Genomic DNA, 27,967 nt, shown 5'->3' with positions numbered 1-27,967 from the left:
GTAGAATAATAGTGAAGACATCAAAACTATGAAATAACACGTGGAATCATGTAGTAACCAAAGAAGTGTTAAACAAATCAAAATATATTTGAGATTCTTCAAAGTACCCACCCTTTGCCTTGATGACAGCTTTGTGCACTTTTGTTAACGTCTACTCTATTGCAGTAAAATAATGTTTTTGATGTTTTGTTTTTGTGTCCATATGACCGATTCTGTCAGAGGAAGAAACAAGTTGAAACCGCTCGTCAGACAGGAAGAGGTGATCTGTGGTAGGGGCTTGGTGTATGTGTAAGTTTCACACAGCCGACAGTCATTGCACAAAGCACAGTAGCGGAGGAACCAAAAAAACAACATGAGAACAAGCGGCCTATACAGGCATGTGGAATATCGCACCAAAACATACATTCTAATTCATCTAATTAATTAAGTATATTGCCTAGCCTACAAAGTGGCCTCCTGTAGCTAGCTTATAATACATCGGGTTTTTTTTATATAAAAAAAATCTATTTACTTACTTGAATAGGTTCTCCTACTGTCTCCATTTTTTGGTGTCCTTACATAAACAAAATAAAGGGCAATCTTCACAATATTTGTGGTGGTAGCAAAGTGCAGCCAGCAGCCATGTGGACAAGGACAAGTGTTTGTCACCAGAACGGTTTATAATGTGTAGAATGTGTTTGAATTTACCAGCATAATCCACTTTCAAATTCAATAACTATGAAAGACTGTCGGCCACACTTTAATAACTTGAAAACTAGCACCTGATACTAGCATATGCTACAACAACAACCTGCACGGAACACAGTGATGCACATAACACTCAGCAGCCCATCTACGGGCGTGTGGGGCAAGGTCCTTGAAATCTAACATCCAATCCAAATCTTGCTGCTGGGAGCCAGCGGACCACTCAAACCGTTTTTCCAAAACAAAATTATCCAGACCTCCCCCGGAGGTGCGACAACGACATGATTTTTGAGTTATGGCAACGCAAGACTAAGGGAATAGAAATTAGCTGAAAATGAAAGCCTCATTTTTCTCAGGACTCCAAAGCTTATGAATATATGCGTCTGTGTGAATGTTGTTGGAGTTTCTGTTGACAGCTCGTATCATATCAAGAGGTCTCCACAGAGGAAAACAGACAGACAGGGCTCCTGACAGCTAGGGGCCGGGGGCAGGAACAGGCTTACTCCGCTCTGCGCTAATCATGACATCACCACCCCTTTCCTTTCCTCTCCCAAAACAACTCTGATACATTGTGGAATTGTATTCATCCACCTCCATCCCACTCTGTTTCTCCTCTGTCTCTCTCTGTTGTGTCTGTGCCGTGAGGTGTCTCTCATCCAGTGGTGGGAACTACCTTTGCCAGCAAGCCAGCCCGCAAGCAAGCAAGCAAGCCAGCCCGCAAGCAAGCAAGCCAGCCAGCCAGCCCGCAAGCAAGCCAGCCAGCCCGCAAGCAAGCCAGCCAGCCCGCAAGCCAGCCAGCAAGCAAGCAAGCAAGCCAGCCAGCAATCCAGCCCGCAAGCAAGCCAGCCAGCAATCCAGCCCGCAAGCAAGCCAGCCCGCAAGCAAGCCAGCCAGCAATCCAGCCCGCAAGCAAGCCAGCCCGCAAGCAAGCCAGCCAGCAAGCCAGCCCGCAAGCAAGCCAGCAAGCCAGCCAGCCAGCCAGCAAGCAAGCAAAAAAAACTCTGACAGCTATTTTCTTTTTACTATGAATCTATTGTGTACACCAGAAAGTGAGTGGCTTTGGGCTATTATTGTTCAGTCAAACATCTACCACTGCTGTGCTGGAACCATTAAATTGGGCTGCTGCTGTATGAGTAATGAGTTTAATCACCTCTATACAGATGAAGTCAAATGCTGCAGGAGTCCCAACAGTATTGGCTTTCTGCTCAGCTCTCTGAGATAGACACAGAGGCTTTGTAGAGGCTGTGTTTGGGTTGCATGTGTAGGTATTCGTGTGTCCATCGTCCATCCCCCAACAAATTATTAGCAACAAATGGAGAGAGAGAGAGAGCAGGGCAGGCTGTCTGTGTTTTACCGCTGGCTGGCAGCTGCAGGACCTAATGGGGATGTGGAAGGTGTAATGGGTGTGAGTGATCTATCACCAGCAACACACAGAGGTGACAGATCAGTGCCACAACAATTACCATAACACACAGGGTATACAGAGCCTTCAGAAAGTATTCATACCCCTTGACTTATTCCACATTTTGTTGTTACAGCCTGAATTCAAAATGGATTCAATTGATTTTTTGTATTTCACCAATCTACACACACTACCCCATAATGACAAAGTGAAAACATGTTTTTAGAAATCTTTACAAATTGATTGAAAATGAAATACAGAAATATCTAATTTACATAAGTATTCACACCCCTGAATCAATACATGTCAGAATCCCCTTTGGCAGTGACCACAGCTGTGAGTCTTTCTGGGTACATCTCTAAGAGTGATTACAGCTGTGAGTCTTTTTGGGTAAGTCTCTAAGAGTGATTACAGCTGTGAGTCTTTTTGGGTAAGTCTCTAAGAGTGATTACAGCTGTGAGTCTTTCTGGGTACATCTCTAAGAGTGATTACAGCTGTGATTCTTTCTGGGTACATCTCTAAGAGTGATTACAGCTGTGAGTCTTTCTGGGTAAGTCTCTAAGAGCTTTGCACACCTGGATTTTACAGTATTTGCTCAGTATTCTTTTCAAAATTCTTCAAGCTCTGTCACATTGGTTGTTGATCATTGCTTGCAATGGCAGACGTATCATTAGGCTGAAGAAGCAATTGCCTCACATCATCAAGGGGTCTCATGAGCTGGGCATAAAACAAATATATATTTTAAACAACAAAATTTTATTTCTCTGCCTTCTGCATCATCTGTGGTGTAAGGTGGCCGAGCTACAGCGGTGTTTGTCAGACCAGGAGACGTTCCCAAAATTGGTCTTCTCATTTTGAACGGCACTCTACACCCCTCTATGGAACTGGGAGAAGGGGAGTCTCACCAACAGTAAGGAGATCACCGTTTTGTTCTACAACCCCACAAGTGCCACGAGACTTGTATGAAGGTACTTGGGCTGAGAAATGAATGGAAATGAATAAGGCATTTCCACGTAAAAGGTAGATGGGTAATTCAAAGACACTTCAAAACATACTTTTATTTACTATCAAAAGGAAGTATCTGTTTTTCCGTGTATGAATCTGTTATTAAACACGCTTCTATGGGCTAAAGCAGTAAGGCCAAATTCAATGTTTCATCAAATCATTTTTTGAATATACACTGCTCAAAAAAAATAAAGGGAACACTTAAACAACACAATGTAACTCCAAGTCAATCACACTTCTGTGAAATCAAACTGTCCACTTAGGAAGCAACACTGATTGACAATCAATTTCACATGCTGTTGTGCAAATGGAATAGACAACAGGTGGAAATTATAGGCAATTAGCAAGACACCAGCGCACCAGAGACTCCTGTGGCGGCCCGGGCGCAGTGCGCACTAACCAAGGTTGCCAGGTGCACGGTGTTTCCTCCGACACATTGGTGTGGCTGGCTTCCGGGTTTGACACCTTCAGTGTCTTTAGATATTTTTGTCAGATGTTACTATGGAATACTGAAGTATAATTACAAGCATTTCATAAATGTCAAAGGCTTTTATTGACAATTACATGAAGTTGATGCAAGAGTCAATATTTTCAGTGTTGACCCTTTTTTTCAAGATCTCTGAAATCTGCTCTGGCATGCTGTCAATTTACTTCTGAGCCACATCCTGACTGATGGCAGCCCATTCTTGCATAATCAATGCTTGGAGTTTGTCAGAATTTGTGGGTTTTATTTGTCCACCCGCCTATTGAGGATTGACCACAAGTTCTCAATAGGATTAAGGTCTGGGGAGTTTCCTGGCCATGGACCCAAAAAATCAATGTTTTGTTCCCTGAGCCACTTAGTTATCACTTTTGCCTTATGGCAAGGTGCTCCTTCATGCTGGAAAAGGCATTGTTCGTCACCAAACTGTTCCTGGATCGTTGGGAGAAGTTGCTCTCGTAGGATGTGTTGGTACCATTCTTTATTCAGTGCTGTGTTCTTAGGCAAAATTTGTGAGTGAGCCCACTCCCTTGGCTGAGAAGCAACCCCACACATGAATGGTCTCAGGATGCTTTACTGTTGGCATGACACAGGACTGATGGTAGCGCTCACCTTGTCTTCTCCGGACAAGCTTTTTTCCGGATGCCCCAAACAATCGGATGCCCCAAACCGTGGATTGATGGCAGCATTCGTGCAAAACTGAAAGCGCAAACCACTGCTTTTAATCAGGGCAAGGTGACCGGAAACATGACCGAATACAAGCAGTATAGCTATTCCCTCTGCAAGGCAATCAAACAAGCTAAGCATCAGTATAGAGACAAAGTAGAGTCGCAATTCAACATCTCAGACACGAGAGGTATGTGGCAGGGTCTACAGTCAATCATGGGCTACAAAAAGAAAACCAGCCCTGTCGCGGACCATGATGTCCTGCTCCCAGACAAACTAAACAACTTCTTTGCTCGCTTTGTGGACAATACAGTGCCAACGACACAGCCCGCTACCAAAACCTGCGGGCTCTCCTTCACCGCAGCCAACATGAGTAAAGCATTTAAATGTGTTAACCCTCACAAGGCTGCCGGCCCAGACGGCATCCCTAGCCGCAACCTCAGAGCATGCGCAGAACAGCTGGCTGGTGTGTTTACGGACATATTCAATCAATCCTTATCTCAGTCTGCTGTTCCCACATGCTTCAAGAGGGCCACCATTGTTCCAGTTCCCGAGAAAGCTAAGGTAACTGAGCTAAACAACTACCACCCGTGGCACTCACCTCTGTCATCATGAAGTGCTTTGAGAGATTAGTCGAGGATCATATCACCTCCACCCTACCTGACACCCTAGACCAACTCCAAGTTGCTTACCGCCCCAATAGGTCCATAGACGACGCAATCGCAATCACACTGCACATTGCCCTATCTTGACATGAGGAATACCTATGCAAGAATGCTGTTCATCGACTACAGCTCAGCATTTAACACCATAGTACCCTCCAAACTCGTCATTACTGGGTCTCAACCCCGCCCTTTAGCAACTGGGTCCTGGACTTCCTGACGGGCCGCCCCCAGATGGTGAGGGTAGGAAACAACATCTCCACCCCGCTGATCCACAACACTGGGGCCCCACAAGGGTGTGTTCTCAGCCCTCTCCTGTACTCCCTGTTCACCCATGACTGAGTGGCCATGCACGCCTCCAACTCAATCATCAAGTTTGCAGACAGTGGTAGGCTTGATTACCAACAACAATGACGAGACGGCCTACAGGGAGGAGGTGAGGGCCCTCGGAGTGTGGTGTCAGGATAATAACCTCACACTCAACGTCAACAAACAAAGGAGATGATCGTGGACTTCAGGAAACAGTAGAGGGAGCACACCCCTATCCACATCAACGGGACAGTAGTGGAGAAGGTGGAAAGTTTTAAGTTCCTCGGCGTACACATCACGGACAAACTGAAATGATCTAACCACACAGACAGAGTGGTGAAGAAGGCGCAACAGCGCCTCTTCACCTCAGGAAGCTGAAGAAATTTGGCTTGTCACCAAAAACACTCACATGCTTTTACAGATGCACAATCGAGAGCATCCTGTCGGGCTGTATCACCGCCTGGTACGGCAACTTCTCTGCCCACAACCGTATGGCTCTCCAGAGGGTAGTGAGGTCTGCATAACGCATCATCGGGGGCAAACTACCTGCCCTCCAGAACACCTACACCACCCGATGTCACAGGAAGGCCAAAACGATCATCAAGGATAACAACCACCCGAGCCACTGCCTGTTAACCCCGCTATCATCCAGAAGGCGAGGTCAGTACAGGTGCATCAAAGCTTGGACCGAGACATTGAGTGGCTGCTGCCAACATACTGACTCAAATTCTAGCCACTTTAATAATTACAAATTGGATTTAATGTATCACTAGTCACTTTAAACTATTCCACTTTATATAATGTTTACATACCCTACATTACTCATCTCATATGTATTTACTGTACTCTATACCATCTACTGCATCTTGCCTATGCCGTTCGGCCATTGCTCATCCATATATATTTTTATGTACATATTCTTATTCATCCCTTTACACTTGTGTGTGTAAGGTAGTTGTGAAATTGTTAGATTACTTGTTAGATATTATTGCACGGTCGGAACTAGAAGCACAAGCATTTCGCTACACTCGCATTAACATCTTCTAACCATGTGTATGTGACAAATAAAATTTGATTTATACAGATACATACATACACACACACACACACACACACACACACACACACAAAGTATTGAGATAAACTTTTGTTATTGACCAAATACTTATTTTCCACCATAATTTGCAAATAAATTCATTAAAAATCCTACAATGTGATTTTCAGGATTTTTTTTCTCATTTTGTCTGTCATAGTTGAAGTGTACCTATGATGAAAATTACAGGCCTCTCTCATCTTTTTAAGTGGGAGAACTTGCACAATTGGTGGCTGACTAAATACGTTTTTTGCCCCACTGTATTTACATACATATATGTACACACATCTTAATTTGTTCTATTTACCCCTGTATTACCCTCCAACCACCCCTCCCCCAATTATAGCAAACGAGTGAACAACGCCTGTATTATTATTATGTGACTTGTAAATTTCCGCCCAAACTTATTTAGGGCACTTATTGAAGGCACTGTACATCACAGAGACTGTAACACATAGTGTATACATCACAGAGACTGTAACACATAGTGTATATATCACAGAGACTAACACATAGTGTATATATCACAGAGACTGTAACACATAGTGTATACATCACAGAGACTGTAACACATAGTGTATATATCACAGAGACTGTAACACATAGTGTATATATCACAGAGACTGTAACACATAGTGTATACATCACAGAGACTGTAACACATAGTGTATACATCACAGAGACTGTAACACATAGTGTATACATCACAGAGACTGTAACACATAGTGTATATATCACAGAGACTGTAACACATAGTGTATACATCACAGAGACTGTAACACATAGTGTATATATCACAGAGACTGTAACACATAGTGTATACATCACAGAGACTGTAACACATAGTGTGTACATCACAGAGACTGTAACACATAGTGTATACATCACAGAGACTAACACATAGTGTATACATCACAGAGACTGTAACACATAGTGTATACATCACAGAGACTGTAACACATAGTGTATACATCACAGAGACTGTAACACATAGTGTATACATCACAGAGACTGTAACACATAGTGTATACATCACAGAGACTGACATAGTGTATACATCACAGAGACTGTAACACATAGTGTATACATCACAGAGACTGTAACACATAGTGTATATATCACAGAGACTGTAACACATAGTGTATACATCACAGAGACTGTAACACATAGTGTATACATCACAGAGACTGTAACACATAGTGTATATATCACAGAGACTGTAACACATAGTGTATACATCACAGAGACTGTAACACATAGTGTATATATCACAGAGACTGTAACACATAGTGTATATATCACAGAGACTGTAACACATAGTGTATACATCACAGAGACTGTAACACATAGTGTATACATCACAGAGACTGTAACACATAGTGTATACATCACAGAGACTGTAACACATAGTGTATACATCACAGAGACTGTAACACATAGTGTATATATCACAGAGACCGTAACACATAGTGTATACATCACAGAGACTGTAACACATAGTGTATACATCACAGAGACTGTAACACATAGTGTATACATCACAGAGATTTGATGTACTGATTTGTTTGTATGCTTGTTTGTTTGTGTGTGTTTTTGGTTTTACTCTCCTTGTGGGGACCAGAAATCTTCACAAGGATCTTAAAACAAGGAACATTCGGACGAGTGGGGACATTTCACTGGTTCCCAGAAAGAAAAAGGCTATTTTATGCTTAAGGGTTAGGGTTATAATTAGGGTTAGGGTTATAATTAGGTTTAGGGTTATAATTAGGGTTTGGGGTTAAGGTTGGGTTTATGTTTTAAGGGTTAGGTTTTGGGGAAAATAGGATTTTGAATGGGAATCATTTGAAAATATAGACATTAACTTTGTCGTTGTGTAGTTTTTATTGCCTCTTTTCAAAACAGCTGGCCTATAAAATATAACACCAATTAAAATGGATTATAATTCATTTTCTCGCTTATAAATGACAGCTCTCAAACAGTAATGTGTTTGTCAAGTTTAGCCCAGCCACACAGCCATAGCATTCTGTTAGTCAGACTACTACTTTCCCCTGAGAATTCCTTAATTAAATTGAATGTCATTTTTTTTTTTTTTGCACCTATGCATTTTGTTGTGTTGAGACAAGTGCATCTCAGTTCTTCACCCTATGGCCATGTACTGAACTGTGCTGAATTGATATTACTCTATCTGTCAGACTATATGCTCTAGGACACACAGGACAGGGTGGGGAGGTGGGGGCGATGGGGACATTCAACACTGGAGACAGTTCTTCCACCAATTATTTGGTCGTTATTTTCACCCAGAGCACGATTGCTTGTCAAGGTGACAAAATCCCATTTGGTGGTGTCTTGATGAATCGGGGGCACATGTTGCTATGCCAAGGTCATGAAGGTGAACTGGTAGTTCCGTTCTGAGAACAAAAGGTATTGAGGAAGTAATGATCAGATATAATGGTGATTCCTGCCAGGCCAGGCTTCTATCTGGGTTATGTTGGTGGGAGTGGTTCTGGCACTGCTGGGTTTATAATGAGAAGTAGTTCTCAGAGAATCATTTCTAGTGGTTGGACGTTTAGGGGGATGCTTGTGACTGTGTGAAGTGTCCATATGTACAGTGCCTTGCAAAAGTATTCATTCCCCTTGGCGTTTTTCCTATTTTATTGCGTTACAACCTTAATTTTAAATGGATTTTTATTTGGATTTCATGTAATGGACAAAATAGTCCAAATTAGTGAAGTGAACTGAATTTTTTTATTTTATTTTTTTAATGTCAAACAAATAAACAACTGAAAAGTGGTGCGTGCATATGTATTCACCCTCTTTGCTATGAAGCCCCTAAATAAGATTTGGTGCAACCAATTACCTTCAGAAGTCACATAATTAGTTAAATAAAGTCCACCTGTGTGCAATCTAAGTGTCACATGATCTCAGTATATATACACCTGTTCTGAAAGCTCCCCAGAGTCTGCAACACCACTAAGCATGGGGCATCACCAAGCAAGTGGCACCATGAAGACCTAGGAGCTCTCCAAACAGGTCAGGGACAAAGTTGTGGAGAAGGGTTGGGTTAGGAAAGAATATTGCACCACAACAAACCTGCCAAGAGAGGGACGCCGTGAAAAACCACGGACCAGGCAAGGAGGGCATTAATCAGAGAAGCAACAGAGACCAAAGATAACCCTGAAGGAGCTGCAACGCTCCATAGCGGAGATTGGAGTATCTGTCCATAGGACCACTTTAAGCCATACACTCCACAGATCTGGGCTTTATGGAAGAGTGACCAGAAAAATGCCATTGCTTAAGGAAATAAATAAGCAAACACATTTGGTGTTCGCCAAAAGGCATGTCGGTGACTCCCCAAAAATATGGAAGAAGGTACTCTGGTCAGATGAGACAAAAATGTATATTTTTGGCCATCAAGGAAGACGCTATGTCTGGCACAAACCCAACACCTCTCATCACCCTGAGAACACCATCCCCACAGTGAAGCATGGTGGTGGCAGCATCGTGCTGAAGGAATGATGGATGGCGCTAATACAGGGAAATTCTTGAGGAAACCTGTTTCAGTCTTCCAGGGATTTGAGACTGTGAATACTTTTGCAAGCCACTGTAAATATTTGGACACTTTTTCAATACTGATGTATGGGTCCGATTCCAACCCGAGTTATACAAGTGTGAATGGACCTTAATGTCCCTTTTTATGCCCTTTTCTCTCTAGGCGCATTCCGACCCAACGTAAGCATGAGAATAGCATGCTATACACCCGCTATTTGTTTGGGGTGGAGATGGAATAAATTAAGGTGTGGCGGAGGTGGTCTACAGATACACCAGATTCGGACCCTGATTCCACTACCTTTACGTGCGAGGCAACCATGAATAAGTTCTAGTGACTCTACCAGTTCCAAGAAGAAACAGCACTTTATTTTTCCGATAGAAATAACATCATTCTCCATGCACTGTAATGCACAACTTGATAAGAGCTAGGTAAATGAGTATTCCGTTTGGATAAGGCAATTATAAATTACATTTGTTTTATATATATTTTACCTTATAATCACTGGAGACAAATGTGAAACCAGTCACATGGCAGCAAACTGAAGCATATCAACATATCACTTTTCCAACAGTGAAGTTTATGAAATGCTGTGCCAGAATAACATTGTACAACCTTTTAACTTCCAGGGATGGACACACTTAATTATACGCTACCCCGACTTGATTTGCTTCCTATTTCTATCATGTTAAATATTAGTCACTATAAGTATCGACCGTCAGTAGGCCTAATAACCACATATTCAACTGCCAGTTTACTGTTAGTTCCCTTATGTTGGTATAGCCTACATTATCATTCCATTACTGTTAGTTCCCTTATGTTGGTATAGCCTACATTATCATTCCATTACTGTTAGTTCCCTTATGTTGGTATAGCCTGCATTATCATTCCATTACTGTTAGTTCCCTTATGTTGGTATAGACTACATTATCATTCCATTACTGTTAGTTCCCTTATATTGGTATAGTCTACATTATCATTCCATTACTGTTAGTTCCCTTATGTTGGTATAGCCTACATTATCATTCCATTACTGTTAGTTCCCTTATGTTGGTATAGCCTACATTATCGTTCCATTACTGTTAGTTCCCTTATGTTGGTATAGACTACATTATCATTCCATTACTGTTAGTTCCCTTATATTGGTATAGTCTACATTATCATTCCATTACTGTTAGTTCCCTTATGTTGGTATAGCCTACATTATCATTCCATATAATTACCCTTCAGTTGGTATAGCCTACATTATCATTCCATATAATTACCCTTCAGTTGGTATAGCCTACATTATCATTCCATATAATTACCCTTCAGTTGGTATAGCCTACATTATCATTCCATTACTGTTAGTTCCCTTATATTGGTATAGTCTACATTATCATTCCATTACTGTTAGTTCCCTTATGTTGGTATAGCCTACATTATCATTCCATATAATTACCCTTCAGTTGGTATAGCCTACATTATCATTCCATATAATTACCCTTCGGTTGGTATAGCCTACATTATCATTCCATATAATTACCCTTCGGTTGGTATAGCCTACATTATCATTCCATATAATTACATTGTTTCCTTTACCTTCATTAGCTTCCTCTGTAAACTCTGTCACTGCCATGTGGTTGTTGCTGAGTGTCATTAGTAACAGTTGACAAATATAACAAAAAAAATGTAGGCAAATTAAATTGTTATGGAGCAAAGCACAGACCAAGTCGTAACAGTTTGAACCCGACGCATGGCACAATACTCAGCTGTGTCATCACACAGTACCATGGTTAGTGCAGGCAATAGAGCATAGCCTACTATTGTACACTATTTTCCCTATCATAATTCTATATACACTAGTCTTCCAACATTATCATGGGTTAAAGAACTGAATGTGGCAATGTTCAAAATGAATCAAACCACCCTTTTCTTTCTTTCGTGCGTAAAGGCTCTCAAAAACAGTTTTTATTTTTTTTTCATAAATACTTTCCTAACCCTAAATAATCTACACGATCAGAGTTTTTTTTTTTTTTATCTACCAAATTGGTGCTGAAACAGAGACTTATATGCATGTATTTAGATGGCTTTCTTTCATTGGACCCTAATATTCTGAATCTGTTCTCTCGATAAATTCTATCGAGTCTGATGACAAAATTCTAACTAACAGGTACACCGTATTTAAAGGGAGGCTTAAGTTAAATGTACTGAAAACCCTATTGAATGAAAACTCCATAAGAAAATCTGTTGGGCAGCTAGTGGTAGAGTTTTCAGCAGTGGAATTACATTTATTCAGTGCGCGCAAGGGAACCACGCCTGCAAAGCCCATTACGCACCTTCAAATAAAATAAAATCAAACGTTTATTCATTTGTTACTCGATAGCGTGGGCCAGGTGAATCTGGATAGGGAGTAGGTCTCATTGAGTGTCTCAATGAGTGAACAGTGTTTTACCTATTTCTTCACAGTATAATGGACTACTGAAAAAGTTATACCGGCAAAAGTTTGTCAGCTTTATCAGTGCATTGGTGTGGCTGGCTTCTGGGTTGGATGCGCGCTGTGTTAAGAAGCAGTGCGGCTTGGTTGGGTTGTGTATCGGAGGACGCATGACTTTCAACCTTCGTCTCTCCCGAGCCCGTACGGGAGTTGTAGCGATGAGACAAGATAGTAGCTACTAAACAATTGGATACCACGAAATTGGGGAGAAAAAGGGGTCAAATTCAAAACATTAAATGTAAAAATAAAAATATATAATTAAAAATGGCGCAGTGCATTCAAAGGTCCAGGAACATGAAGTCTCAGTCAGATTGAGGACAGTGTTAGAGCAGGAATGTGTCCCAAATGGCACTCTATCCCCTATGGGCCCTCTTCGGCAGTCGTGCACTATTGGCCCTCTTCGGCAGTCGTGCACTATGGGCCCTCTTCGGCAGTCGTGCACTATGGGCCCTGTTCAGAAGTCGTGCACTATGGGCCCTGGTCAGAAGTCGTGCACTATGGGCCCTGGTCAGAAGTCGTGCACTATGGGCCCTGGTCAGAAGTTGTGCACTATGGGCCCTGGTCAGAAGTCGTGCACTATGGGCCCTGGTCAGAAGTCCACTATGGGCCCTGGTCAGAAGTCGTGCACTATGGGTCCTGGTCAGAAGTCGTGCACTATGGGCCCTGGTCAGAAGTCGTGCACTATGGGTCCTGGTCAGAAGTCGTGCACTATGGGCCCTGGTCAGAAGTCGTGCACTATGGGCCCTGGTCAGAAGTCGTACACTATGGGCCCTGGTCAGAAGTCGTGCACTATGGGCCCTGGTCAGAAGTCGTGCACTATGGGCCCTGGTCAGAAGTCGTGCACTATGGGTCCTGGTCAGAAGTCGTGCACTATGGGCCCTGGTCAGAAGTCGTGCACTATGGGCCCTGGTCAGAAGTCGTATACTATGGTCCCTGGTCAGAAGTCGTGCACTATGGGCCCTGGTCAGAAGTCGTGCACTATGGGCCCTGGTCAGAAGTCGTACACTATGGGCCCTGGTCAGAAGTCGTATACTATGGGCCCTGGTCAGAAGTTGTGCACTATGGGCCCTGGTCAGAAGTCGTGCACTATGGGCCCTGGTCAGAAGTCGTGCACTATGGGCCCTGGTCAGAAGTAGTACATCATATAGGTATCAGGTGCCATTTGAGATGAAGCGGGTTCAGGTTCAGGTTACACACCCTAAGTACCGGAGTTTCCGTACAACTTAATGACCAGGTCCCATTCTCCCTGGGCAGCCTGAGGGTGATAGGGAAGAGACTCAGGACCCAGTTGCATAAAGTAGCTTTGGGTAATATTATCTTATCTTTACTTTAACACCCTTTACAGACAGACTTTACGGTATGTTGTCCTTAAAAAAAGAACACTAGCAACATTTTTATCACATTCTTGCCGGGATAAGTCTTACATATCTCCTGTGCACACGCTGGCATGTTTAGACGTGGGACTAGACGTGGGTCGATGTGTCTATTTGAGTAAATACATTGAATATAAACCATTACAAAGAAACCAAATATTATAAGACTAATCAAATGTATTTTCAAAACAATAGAATAGCATATTTTGAGTTGAATGATGTTACTGGTCTGTGCAGTCTATAGGCTACATGACTGCGCCATGCACAGGAAATCAATAGTTACACGTCGACACAGATGTGTTTTATACTAGGCTTCGAATACAAGGAAATATAACAGAATAAAATACAATTCATATTTTTCCCACACAATTCGCGTCACGGCTAGTGTAAACATGTGTAAACATGTGGAACCACTGTCATAGAAAAGAAAATGTGATCTTTTGGAACAGAGCCAATGCTTTTATGACCCACGCTTCATCTCTTTCCTACCCTCACACCACTTAGGGAGCAGGCATGGGGTCTTACATTGAGACTATCATGATACTGACAGGAAATAATAGCTATCCTATTGTTAGATATTACTGCACGGTCGGAACTAGAAGCACATGCATTTCGCTACACTCACATTAACATCCGCTAACCATGTGTAAGTGACCAATAACATTTGATTTGATTTTCTCATGTTTATATTTCACAATCTCCACAGGCTTTTGAATGTTCCTGTACTGACCGAGCAAAAAAATAATAGCCCTACACTTGATTTAGGCTACATTATAGCATGCTAAATGTTTCTGATCGTAGATGAGCTATACCACTTCAACAATAGCCCAGCCAGAGAAAAACAAATATACAGACATTTAGTGAAACAAAATCACATTGATTGGTTAAGATAATTCATAGGGTTGGGAGTAGGCCTAGGCTTACTAAGCGACTGCGAGTGAAGAGAAAAGTAATCCACTTGTTAAGCTACATAACATGCTGGCATAATGTTCTGATCAGAGATAATACATGATCAAACTAGGCAAGATGATCGTGAGCAGCACTCACCTCAACTTAGCTAACATTTCCACAGCCTAATTGTAGCCTAATCAATATCCAAATGGAGATTCAATGAAAAGGATCAGTCAATGTCAGATTGTTAAGTCCCCACACTAGCCTCAAAGCAGTGCCAAGCGGTGCAGAAACAGTTTACCACAAGTAGGCTATTGCTTCAAATGTATTAGAACACTTAGATGCCTTTCAAAAATGTGATGCCTTCGATTGCATAAGCATATACTTTATTCCGGTATTTTTGTCACTCAGTAATATTTATTCCCACATGAATTAATTCCGGATCCATCCATGTTGGTTAAGAAAACAATGCGTGTGGTGGGCTACGAGAAGAGATGGGTGAAGTGACATTAAGATCCTTTTTTGGTTAATTGTACACAAAGTCCTGTGCCTTCTGCTGTTAACCCAACCGATGGTTCGCCGCCTCAGCATAACGGTTACATTTCAAACTAAGCCGTAGGCAGAACTTTACCGCAGTCATGACTAGGCCGGGTGGCGGAGATAAAAGTAGAGGCTTTGTTGCTGGCAATACCTTTCATATTACAGTGCCCAATTTTGTTAGGTTACAGACTTATTCTAAAATGTATTAAATAGTTTTTTCCCTCTCACCAGTCTACACACAATACCCCATAACGACAAAGCAAAACCAGTTAAAAAAAAAATAATTGTGCAAATGTATTTAAAAATGTAAAACGGAAATATTACATTTACATAAGTATTCAGACCCTTTACTCAGTTGAAGCACTGTTGGCAGAGATTACAACCTTGAGTCTTCTTGGGTATGATGCTACAAGCTTGGCACGTCTGTAGATCCGTGCAGATCCTCTCAAGCTCTGTCAGGTTGGATGGGGAGTGTTGCTGCACAGCTATTTTCAGGTTTCTCCAGAGATGTTCGATCAGGTTCAAATCCGGGCTCTGGCTGGGCCACTCAAGGACATTCAGAGACTTGTCCTGAAGCCACTACCGTGTTGTCTTGGCTGTGTGCTTAGAGTCATTGTATTGTTGGAAGGTGAACCTTCATCCCAGTCTGAGGTCCTGAGTGCTCTGGAGCAGGTTTTCATCGAGGATCTCTCTGTACTTAATTCTGTTAATCTTGTCCTCGATCCTGACTAGTATCCCAGTCCCTGCCACTAAAACACATCCCCACAGCATGATGCTGCCATCGCCATGCTTCACCGTAGGGATGGTGCAATGTTTCCTCCAGATGTGACGCTTGGCATTCAAGAGTTCAATCTTGGTTTCATCAGACCAGAGAATTTTGGTAGTTCCCAACTTCTTCCATTTAAGAATGATTGTGGCCACTGTGTTCTTTGGGACCTTCAATGCTACATAAATGTTTTAGTACCCTTCCCCAGATCTTTGCCTCACCTCGACACAATCCTGTCTTGGAGCTCTACGGACAATTCCTTTGACCACATGGCTTGGTTTTTGCTCTGACATGCACTGTCAACTGTGGGACCTTATAGGTGTGTGCCTTTCCAAATCATGTCCAATCAATTGAATTTACTACAGGTGGACTCCAATCAAGTTGTAGAAAAATCTCAAATATGATCAATGAAAACAGGATGCACCTGCCCTCAATTTCGAGTCTCATAACAACGGGTCTGAATATTTGCAAAATATTCTAAAAACCTGTTTTCGCTTCATCATTATGAGGTATTGTGTGTAGATTGATGAGAAATTGTTTTATTTATTACATTTTAGAATAAGGCTGTAACCTAACAAAATGTGGAAAAAGTCAAGAGGTCTGAATACTTTCCGAATTCACTGTATAAAGAAAAGTCTGCAAAAAGTTGGCGGGATGCTAAAGTGTGGCGGAAAAACGTCTTGAAAGGTGTGTGAGAGTGACAGACAATCTGGTCGCTTTAAAACCATCCAGACTTGTGATAAATGGTATTTGAATTTCAGAATTCCCCTCAAAAACACTTACACAGAAGGAGACAGGAAGGGTTTTTAGACCCTGTCTTGGTGACCATGGTTGGGGTAGAGACCCTGTCTTGGTGACTATGGTTGGGGTAGAGACCCTGTCTTGGTGACCATGGTGGGGGTAGAGACCCTGTCTTGGTGACCATGGTTGGGGTAGAGACCCTATCTTGGTGACCATGGTTGGGGTAGAGACCCTATCTTGGTGACCATGGTTGGGGTAGAGACCCTGTCTTGGTGACTATGGTTGGGGTAGAGACCCTGTCTTGGTGACCATGGTGGGGGTAGAGACCCTGTCTTGGTGACCATGGTTGGGGTAGAGGACCTGTCCTGGTGACCATGGTGGGGGTAGAGACCCTGTCTTGGTGACTATGGTTGGGGTAGAGACCCTGTCTTGGTGACTATGGTTGGGGTAGAGACCCTGTCTTGGTGACCATGGTGGGGGTAGAGACCCTGTCTTGGTGACCATGGTTGGGGTAGAGGACCTGTCCTGGTGACCATGGTGGGGGTAGAGACCCTGTCTTGGTGACTATGGTTGGGGTAGAGACCCTGTCTTGGTGACCATGGTGGGGGTAGAGACCCTGTCTTGGTGACTATGGTTGGGGTAGAGACCCTGTCTTGGTGACTATGGTTGGGGTAGAGACCCTGTCTTGGTGACTATGGTTGGGGTAGAGACCCTGTCTTGGTGACCATGGTGGGGGTAGAGACCCAGTCTTGGTGACCATGGTTGGGGTAGAGGACCTGTCCTGGTGACCATGGTTGGGGTAGAAGACCTGTGGTGGTGGTCATTGTTGGGGTAGAGGACCTGTCCTGGTGGTTCTGGCTTTTCTCTTAATGCACCACTTTCTTTCCAGTGATATACAGTATGTTTCTTGTTTTCAAGCTGCTGAGAGGCAGGCATAATTCACTGGACTATCTAAGTTTGTGCCTTGCCAACATCCGCTGTCCAAATGTTTTGTATTTCAACACTGCATGTCATTTTCCCCTTGTGGAGCATTCACAAAGGCAACCGGAGAGAGGGATAGATTATGAACGGAAAGGTTTGACTGAATGTTTATGTATGAGCGTTTATCTGCCACCAAATTAAAAACAGCACAGGGCATTTTTCTTGAAGAGACTGAATAGTAATCAACAATGTGGGCCATGATATGAAGTCTAATTCAAACAACCTGTTTTTATTCTCCTCTAATTCTCTGTATTGGTGAATCAGGTGTTATTTACTTCGTCGTTCCTCTGTTTTATTCTTTCTCCAATCTGTTCTCAGGCCTCTGTCACAAATCTCAGCTTGGATGTTTTATCTGTAAAAAATATTTTTCTGTTTACATTTTTATTTCGTAAGCATGTTTCCTCTCTTCCTTTGCTGAACACCATCACAGATTAAGGGCAAGAGCCTAAGCACCATATGATGTATTCGTTTTGATCAAATCTGGGGTCTCTCTACGCAGTGTGCATAATGCAGCCTTTGAATATGCAATACGCTTTGAAGAAATCTAAAGGCCTTGGCCAGAGGAAGGGGGTGGAGGAGATTTGATAAATACAACACTCTTAGTATTCACTGCCTTCTGAGTCTTACACTACACTTCAGCTTGAGTTAGCTGCAGGCAGGGTGTGTTCTTATGTAAAATAGCATCTTTCTGTTCTTAATAGTTGAGGTGAAGAAGGAAGATCTTTGTCCCTCTATGACCATGCCTCCCATAGACACAGGTTCTAGGTGTTCTTAGAACACTGTTCTTCTTAGAACAGCCATTCAGTGATTTCACACAACACACTTCAGTGCAACCTTAAAGGTCCTCTGGTAAAATTGCTGTGAGGTGAGAAGCAACTCCGAACATTTTCTTTAATGAAAGAGAGATCTGATCGATAATACTGATGGTTGATGATTGCAAATGGGTCATTTTCTCTCTATAAGTTGTTGCTATTTCCAGGGTAATTACCAACTAGGCTTTGATAAATGAAGACAAACATTTGTGAAATCAATACTAATAATGCAGTAAAGTTCAGGTTTAAATACTCATCCCAAGAGATTGTGTATTAAAAAGACGGTGGGCCCATTATAATCCATTTCTATAACCATAGTGAAGCACAGTGTTTTGTTGTCACTGCATCTTTGAATTTGGGAGCACAGTGCCAACAGTGAGGATCATGGTCATAATCTGGTTTCGTCATTGCTGTGTTGTGTAATTATCTGGTGGGTTATCAGCAACACTGCATGTAGTCGTGTGATGTCAGGACACTTTTTAGAGGTTGTAAACAAGTCTATTTCTCATTCTTACTATTAATACTGGCATGTCCTCATCCCCTTCTCACTCCGTTTACTTCCAGTTTACGGATCATTCACACTCAAAGATACAGGACGCACCAATACACAAGTCACACTCATTCAAGTTCTAATTCAAGTTCAAGTTTGTCATATCCATGATGCACATGGTGTACCCAGTCCAATGAAACGCTGACTTTGTCATATCCATGATGCACATGGTGTACCCAGTCCAATGAAACGCTGACTTGTCATATCCATGATGCACATGGTGTACCCAGTCCAATGAAATGCTGACTTTGTCATATCCATGATGCACATGGTGTACCCAGTCCAATGAAACGCTGACTTTGTCATATCCATGATGCACATGGTGTACCCAGTCCAATGAAACGCTGACTTGTCATATCCATGATGCACATGGTGTACCCAGTCCAATGAAACGCTGACTTGTCATATCCATGATGCACATGGTGTACCCAGTCCAATGAAACGCTGACTTTGTCATATCCATGATGCACATGGTGTACCCAGTCCAATGAAACGCTGACTTGTCATATCCATGATGCACATGGTGTACCCAGTCCAATGAAACGCTGACTTTGTCATATCCATGATGCACATGGTGTACCCAGTCCAATGAAACGCTGACTTTGTCATATCCATGATGCACATGGTGTACCCAGTCCAATGAAACGCTGACTTTGTCATATCCATGATGCACATGGTGTACCCAGTCCAATGAAACGCTGACTTTGTCATATCCATGATGCACATGGTGTACCCAGTCCAATGAAACGCTGACTTTGTCATATCCATGATGCACATGGTGTACCCAGTCCAATGAAACGCTGACTTGTCATATCCATGATGCACATGGTGTACCCAGTCCAATGAAACGCTGACTTTGTCATATCCATGATGCACATGGTGTACCCAGTCCAATGAAACGCTGACTTGTCATATCCATGATGCACATGGTGTACCCAGTCCAATGAAACGCTGACTTGTCATATCCATGATGCACATGGTGTACCCAGTCCAATGAAACGCTGACTTGTCATATCCATGATGCACATGGTGTACCCAGTCCAATGAAACGCTGACTTTGTCATATCCATGATGCACATGGTGTACCCAGTCCAATGAAACGCTGACTTGCAGGTTCAGTCTCGATAATGCGACGACAATAAAAAATAACAGACTAAGTAAAGATGAAGGTCAACGGAACAGAATAAACATGTAGCAGAAGTATAAATACAGGGAGGAAGTCAACAATTTACACTATTAAACATCTGGGGGAAGGGGGGGATTTGGAGAGCAAACGGTTTAAAGTGTTCAGTATTTACAGTAACACATATACGTTTAGTAGAATAAGTCATGATGTTTGTGTAGCATGTACAGTGCCCGTCAAAAGTGTGGACACACCTACAGTACACATTCCAGGGTTTCTCTTGTACCTTCTCCAGGGTTTCTCTTGTACCTTCTCCAGGGTTTTCTCTTGTACCTTCTCCAGGGTTTCTCTTGTACCTTCTCCAGGGTTTTCTCTTGTACCTTCTCCAGGGTTTCTCTTGTACCTTCTCCAGGGTTTCTCTTGTACATTCTCCAGGGTTTCTCTTGTACCTTCTCCAGGGTTTCTCTTGTACCTTCTCCAGGGTTTCTCTTGTACCTTCTCCATGGTTTCTCTTGTACCTTCTCCAGGGTTTCTCTTGTACCTTCTCCAGGGTTTCTCTTGTACATTATCCAGGGTTTCTCTTGTACCTTCTCCAGGGTTTTCTCTTGTACCTTCTCCAGGGTTTCTCTTGTACCTTCTCCAGGGGTTTCTCTTGTACCTTCTCCAGGGTTTTCTCTTGTACCTTCTCCAGGGTTTCTCTTGTACCTTCTCCAGGGTTTCTCTTGTACCTTCTCCAGGGTTTCTCTTGTACATTCTCCAGGGTTTCTCTTGTACCTTCTCCAGGGTTTCTCTTGTACCTTCTCCAGGGTTTCTCTTGTACCTTCTCCAGGGTTTCTCTTGTACATTCTCCAGGGTTTCATGAGATAGGTGACCAACCTCATGAAGTTGGTTGAGAGAATGCCAAGAGTGTGCGAAGCTGTCATCAAGGCAAAGGGTGGCTACTTTGAAGAATCTCAAATATAAATATATATGTTGATTTGTTTAACACTTTTCTGGTTACTACATGATTCCATGTGTGATATTTCATAGTTTTGATGTCTTCACTATTATTCTACAATGTAGAAAATAGTCAAAATAAAGAAAGACATAAATGTGTAGGTGTGTCCAAACGTTTGACTGATAGTGTATATGTGTGCGTAGCATGAATGTGTGTGTGTGTGGAAGACATTGACAAACCATTTAATCACAAACCTCTCTCTTTCTCATCATCTGTTGTTGATTGTTTCCCTCTTTGGGGCCGGTCCTGAGGGTCAGTCGTGAGGGTCGGTCGTGAGGGTCAGTCGTGAGGGTCATTCGTGAGGGTCAGTCGTGAGGGTCGGTCGTGAGGGTCAGTCGTGAGGGCCAGTCGTGAGCCCGTGTCTGGTCTTCAGGCCTACTCTCCTGCCAGTCTGTATGTGGTACATGCTTGATGTTGACTAGCAAGTCAATCTTTCCTCATTCCAGAATACAATTGATGGAGAGATGTAGCTAGAGACATTTATGAAGGGAGAGATAGAGAAAGGACAAAAATATGTGATAAGAGCATTGGCTGGTGAGTCACACTGTCGCCATTTGAAAAGGTGCTGCTTACTAAACCCATTCTGCCAGCGTTAATTAGAGAAGTCGTCGTTGTTCTCTCTCTTTCCTTTCTTTCTTCTGTACACATGGTGCTATGCCAGCTTCACACTCTGCTGTCAGTACCCCCAGCTTGTGTCAATGTGTTTCAGCATTAGCCGCATCAACTTAAAGTAACAAGTTTGTCTTCATTGTTAAAAGGCTGAAATTTCCCACCCAAGACTAGAGAGCCAGTACTGAGACAGCTTGCACACAGGACAATAGAATATCATGGAGAACAAGTCATGAAAGAGCTTGGTGTCTTTCTGTGGAAGTGTGGTGGTAATTTTTTATTTTATTTTACCTTATTTAACCAGGCAAGTCAGTTAAGAACAAATTCTTATTTTCAATGACGGCCTAGGAACAGTGCCTGTTCAGGGGCAGAACGACAGATTTGTACCTTGTCAGCTCGGGGGTTTGAACTTGCAACCTTCCGGTTACTAGTCCAACGCTCTAACCACTAGGCTACCCTGCTGTAATGATTTAAGTTCTACTACAGACAATATATCTGAAGTGGGAGATTTTTAAGCATTCTCTGTTGACAATAACAGGGTTCTCTTAAAGTATTCTAAATCAAATCAAATCAAAGTTTATTTGTCACGTGCGCCAAATACAACAGGTGTAAACCTTACAGTGAAATGCTTACTTACAGGCTCTAACCAATGGTGCCAAAAACAAGGGTGTGTGTGTGTGTGTGTGTGTGTGTGTGTGTGTGTGTGTGTGTGTGTGCGTGTGTGTAGGTAAGTAAAGAAATAAAACAACAGTAGAAAGACATTTGAAAAAAGAGTAGCAAGGCTATATACAGACACCTGTTAGTAGCAAGGCTATATAGAGACACCTGTTAGTCAGGCTTATTGAGGTGGTATGTACATGTAGGTATAGTTAATGTGACTGTGCATATATGATGAACAGAGAGTAGCAGAAGCGTAAAAAGAGGGGTTGGCGGGTGGTGGGACACAATGCAGATAGCCCAGTTAGCCAATGTGCGGGAGCACTGGTTGGTTGGGCCAATTTAGGTAGTATGTACATGAATGTATAGTTAAAGTGATTATGCATATATGATAGACAGAGAGTAGCAGCAGAGTAAAAGAGGGGTTGGGGTGGCACACAATACAAATAGTCCAGGTAACCATTGGTTACCTGTTCAGGAGTCTTATGGCTTGGGGGTAAAAACTGTTGAGAAGCCTTTTTGTCCTAGACTTGGCACTCCGGTACCGCTTGCCATGCGGTAGTAGAGAGAACATTCTATGACTGGGGTGGCTGGGGTCTTTGACAATTTTTAGGGCCTTCCTCTGACACCGCCTGGTGTAGAGGTCTTGGATGGCAGACAGCTTTGCCCCAGTGATGTACTGGGCCGTACGCACTACCCTCTGAAGTGCCTTGCGGTCGGAGGCCGAGCAATTTCCTTACCAGGCAGTGATGCAACCGGTCAGGATGCTCTCGATGTTGCAGCTATAGAACCTTTTGAGGATCTCAGGACCCATGCCAAATCTTTTTAGTTTCCTGAGGGGGAATAGGCTTTGTCGTGCCCTCTTCACGACTGTCTTGGTGTGTTTGGATCATTCTAGTTTGTTGGTGATGTGGACACCAAGGAATTTGAAGCTCTCAACCTGCTCCAATACAGCCCCGTCGATGAGAATGGGTGTGTGCTCGGTCCTCCTTTTCCTATAGTCCACAATCATCTCCTTAGTCTTGGTTACATTGAGGGATAGGTTTTTATTCTAGCACCACCCGGCCAGGTCTCTGACCTCCTCCCTATAGGCTGTCTCGTCGTTGTCGGTGATCAGGCCTACCACTGTTGTGTCGTCAGCCAACTTAATGATGGTGTTGGAGTCGTGCCTGGCCATGCAGTCGTGGGTGAACAGGGAGTACAGGAGGGGACTGAGCACGCACCCCTGGGGAGCTCCAGTGTTGAGGATCAGCGTGGCAGATGTGTTGATACCTACCCTCACCACCTGGGGACAGGATCCAGTTGCAGAGGGAGGTGTTTAGTCCCAGGATTATATTAATACTATTTTAACAGTAGATGAATGAATCTTTCTTAGGAGCCAGCTAACAGTGTGTCATGGAGTTGGCAGCTTGAGAGACCAAATTAATATTTTTAGCCAGCATCCATCTTTTTGCCCTATGTTTCTACAAGGGCTGTGAGGATGCCAGTATTGCAATATTTTTTCCATGGCAAAAATGAAAACACAAAGCAGACCAAACTCTTTGATCCTTTAAAAACCTGCCTGTATGTAGAATAGTGTGCTCTAGCACAACATAATGATGTTTGTTTCCAACATTAGGGCTGTTTTCATAAAGAAGTTTGCTTGCTGGGCACTGGGCACAGTGGGTAGGGCAGAAATTCAATGTCTATTCAGTGTAATTTCATTGAAATTAAGTGGAAACAACATTAATTCAACCAGTTCCTGCCCAGTGGGTAGTCTCTACTCACTCCCAGAGGTTCAGATTGGGCTGACCCTAAACTGGCCAATTTGTTAAATTCCTCCCCTACCGTTTAGATTTCTCTATGAACCTCTAACAGTGTTCTTTTCCCTGCTCTGAGCCCTGGGGCAGTAATGCTCTATGATGCTATGCTGCTTGGAGTTGAGTGTATTTGTGCCCTTCTAACAGTTTAAAGCAATTTCCCAATCCAGCCAGCCTTGTCAAACAGTGAGAAACGACCACCACCTGCTGTAGGGTATAAACAGCACTTAGAAAGCCTCTCAAAGCCACCGCTCGCTCTGCAGCTTTCCACAGGAACTCCAGCATTAGGTTTTAAACTGTCAGCACCTTGTCAGGAGAGATCTTTCCAGAGCTCTGTTGGATGTCAGAGATATAATGTTAATGGTTGTCCTCTGTTCAATATAGAACATACAAATGTAGGATCCTAATTTGATCACCCTGTTGCAGGATAATTTTAGGATGTAGGAACATTAAAATGTGTGTGTTTGAAGTTTAAAAAGGCATCTAAAAAGGCAAGTCTACTGCTATTCTAACCCTGTCCTCTCTCTCTCTCTCCTCCCCAGTGTGCCAGTCTGTGTCGGTGATGGCGTGCAGTGGGACCTATGAGTACGTCATCGAGGAGTTCTGTCTGGGGAAATTCAGACTGGACATGGAGGAACTGGACCAGCATCGCTGGTGCAGCTGGGAGGACACAGTGGAGTGAGCATTCTATGTAGCACCTATGTAGTATCATTGTAGTATTCTATGTAGCAGCTATGTAGTATCATTGTAGTATTCTATGTAGCACCTATGTAGTATCATTGTAGTATTCTATGTAGTAGCTATGTAGTATCATTGTAGTATTCTATGTAGCAGCTATTTAAAGTATGTAGTATTCTTAGTAGCATCTGGGAGGATTCTGTAGTACCTATGCAGTATTCTATGTAGCATCTATGTAGTATTCTGATATTCTATGTAGCACCTATGTAGCATCTATGTAGTATTCTGATATTCTATGTAGCACCGATGTAGTATTCTGATATTCTATGTAGCATCTATGTAGTATTCTGATATTCTATGTAGCATCTATGTAGTATTCTGATATTACATTTACATTACATTTAAGTCATTTAGCAGACTCTCTTATCCAGAGCGACTTACAAATTGGTGCATTCACCTTATGACATCCAGTGGAACAGTAGTGCATCTAAATCTTTTAAGGGGGGTGAGAGGGATTACTTTATCCTATCCTAGGTATTCCTTAAAGAGGTGGGGTTTCAGGTGTCTCCGGAAGGTGGTGATTGACTCCGCTGTCCTGGCGTCGTGAGGGAGTTTGTTCCACCATTGGGGGGCCAGAGCAGCGAACAGTTTTGACTGGGCTGAGCGGGAACTGTACTTCCTCAGTGGTAGGGAGGCGAGCAGGCCAGAGGTGGATGAACGCAGTGCCCTTGTTTGGATGTAGGGCCTGATCAGAGCCTGGAGGTACTGAGGTGCCGTTCCCCTCACAGCTCCGTAGGCAAGCACCATGGTCTTGTAGCGGATGCGAGCTTCAACTGGAAGCCAGTGGAGAGAGCGGAGGAGCGGGGTGACGTGAGAGAACTTGGGAAGGTTGAACACCAGACGGGCTGCGGCATTCTGGATGAGTTGTAGGGGTTTAATGGCACAGGCAGGGAGCCCAGCCAACAGCGAGTTGCAGTAATCCAGACGGGAGATGACGAGTGCCTGGATTAGGACCTGCGCCGCTTCCTGTGTGAGGCAGGGTCGTACTCTGCGGATGTTGTAGAGCATGAACCTACAGGAACGGGGCCGCCTTGATGTTAGTTGAGAACGACAGGGTGTTGTCCAGGATCACGCCAAGGTTCTTAGCGCTCTGGGAGGAGGACACAATGGAGTTGTCAACCGTGATGGCGAGATCATGGAACGGGCAGTCCTTCCCGGGAGGAAGAGCAGCTCCGTCTTGCCGAGGTTCAGCTTGAGGTGGTGATCCGTCATCCACACTGATATGTCTGCCAGACATGCAGAGATGCGATTCGCCACCTGGTCATCAGAAGGGGGAAAGGAGAAGATTAATTGTGTGTCGTCTGCATAGCAATGATAGGAGAGACCATGTGAGGTTATGACAGAGCCAAGTGACTTGGTGTATAGTGAGAATAGGAGAGGGCCTAGAACAGAGCCCTGGGGGACACCAGTGGTGAGAGCACGTGGTGTGGAGACGGATTCTCGCCATGCCACCTGGTAGGAGCGACCTGTCAGGTAGGACGCAATCCAAGCGTGGGCCGCGCCGGAGATGCCCAACTCGGAGAGGGTGGAGAGGAGGATCAGATGGTTCACAGTGTCGAAGGCAGCCGATAGGTCTAGAAGGATGAGAGCAGAGGAGAGAGAGTTAGCTTTAGCAGTGCGGAGCGCCTCCGTGATACAGAGAAGAGCAGTCTCAGTTGAATGACTAGTCTTGAAACCTGACTGATTTGGATCAAGAAGGTCATTCTGAGAGAGATAGCGGGAGAGCTGGCCAAGGACGGCACGTTCAAGAGTTTTGGAGAGAAAAGAAAGAAGGGATACTGGTCTGTAGTTGTTGACATCGGAGGGATCGAGTGTAGGTTTTTTCAGAAGGGGTGCAACTCTCGCTCTCTTGAAGACGGAAGGGACGTAGCCAGCGGTCAGGGATGAGTTGATGAGCGAGGTGAGGTAAGGGAGAAGGTCTCCGGAAATGGTCTGGAGAAGAGAGGAGGGGATAGGGTCAAGCGGGCAGGTTGTTGGGCGGCCGGCCGTCACAAGACGCGAGATTTCATCTGGAGAGAGAGGGAGAAAGAGGTCAGAGCACAGGGTAGGGCAGTGTGAGCAGAACCAGCGGTGTCGTTTGACTTAGCAAACGAGGATCGGATGTCGTCGACCTTCTTTTCAAAATGGTTGACGAAGTCATCTGCAGAGGGACGAGGGGGGAGGAGGATTCAGGAGGGAGGAGAAGGTTGCGAAGAGCTTCCTAGGGTTAGAGGCAGATGCTTGGAATTTAGAGTGGTAGAAAGTGGCTTTAGCAGCAGAGAGAAGAGGAAAATGTAGAGAGGAGGGAGTGAAAGGATGTCAGGTCCGCAGGGAGGCGAGTTTTCCTCCATTTCCGCTCGGCTGCCCGGAGCCCTGTTCTGTGAGCTCGCAATGAGTCGTCGAGCCACGGAGCGGGAGGGGAGGACCGAGCCGGCCTGGAGGATAGGGGACATAGAGAGTCAAAGGATGCAGAAAGGGAGGAGAGGAGGGTTGAGGAGGCAGAATCAGGAGATAGGTTGGAGAAGGTTTGAGCAGAGGGAAGAGATGATAGGATGGAAGAGGAGAGAGTAGCGGGGGGGAGAGAGAGCGAAGGTTGGGACGGCGCGATACCATCCGAGTAGGGGCAGTGTGGGAAGTGTTGGATGAGAGCGAGAGGGAAAAGGATACAAGGTAGTGGTCGGAGACTTGGAGGAGTTGCAATGAGGTTAGTGGAAGAACAGCATCTAGTAAAGATGAGGTCGAGCGTATTTCCTGCCTTGTGAGTAGGGGGAAGGTGAGAGGGTGAGGTCAAAAGAGGAGAGGAGTGGAAAGAAGGAGGCAGAGAGGAATGAGTCAAAGGTAGACGTGGGGAGGTTAAAGTCGCCCAGAACTGTGAGAGGTGAGCCGTCCTCAGGAAAGGAGCTTATCAAGGCATCAAGCTCATTGATGAACTCTCCGAGGGAACCTGGAGGGCGATAAATGATAAGGATGTTAAGCTTGAAAGGGCTGGTAACTGTGACAGCATGGAATTCAAAGGAGGCGATAGACAGATGGGTAAGGGGAGAAAGAGAGAATGACCACTTGGGAGAGATGAGGATCCCGGTGCC

At 43.9% G+C, this 27,967-nt stretch overlaps 1 protein-coding gene across 6 annotated transcripts in view; it reads left to right on the top strand.

The window, feature by feature from the left end:
- The window catches only part of LOC115123666 (band 4.1-like protein 5), a 106,350-nt gene extending 81,531 nt beyond the window's left edge, over positions 1-24,819 (top strand). For 3 of the 6 annotated variants that reach the window (XM_065019036.1, XM_065019038.1, XM_065019037.1), the window contains one exon: positions 1,345-3,991. In XM_065019036.1, coding sequence (XP_064875108.1) covers positions 1,345-1,689 — 345 coding nt within the window. In that variant the 3' untranslated portion in view covers positions 1,690-3,991. Of the gene's footprint in view, positions 1-1,344; positions 3,992-24,706 lie in introns of those variants that run through there. The other 3 variants (XM_065019030.1, XM_065019031.1, XM_065019035.1) reach the window with 2 other exon arrangements.
- The last annotated feature ends 3,148 nt before the right edge of the window (positions 24,820-27,967 follow it).

This window comes from Oncorhynchus nerka, linkage group LG1 (genome assembly GCF_034236695.1).
Source record: "Oncorhynchus nerka isolate Pitt River linkage group LG1, Oner_Uvic_2.0, whole genome shotgun sequence".
Lineage (NCBI taxonomy): Eukaryota > Metazoa > Chordata > Actinopteri > Salmoniformes > Salmonidae > Oncorhynchus > Oncorhynchus nerka.
The sequence above is the reverse complement of the archived record's forward strand: the minus strand, read 5'-3'. Positions and strand labels throughout refer to the sequence as shown.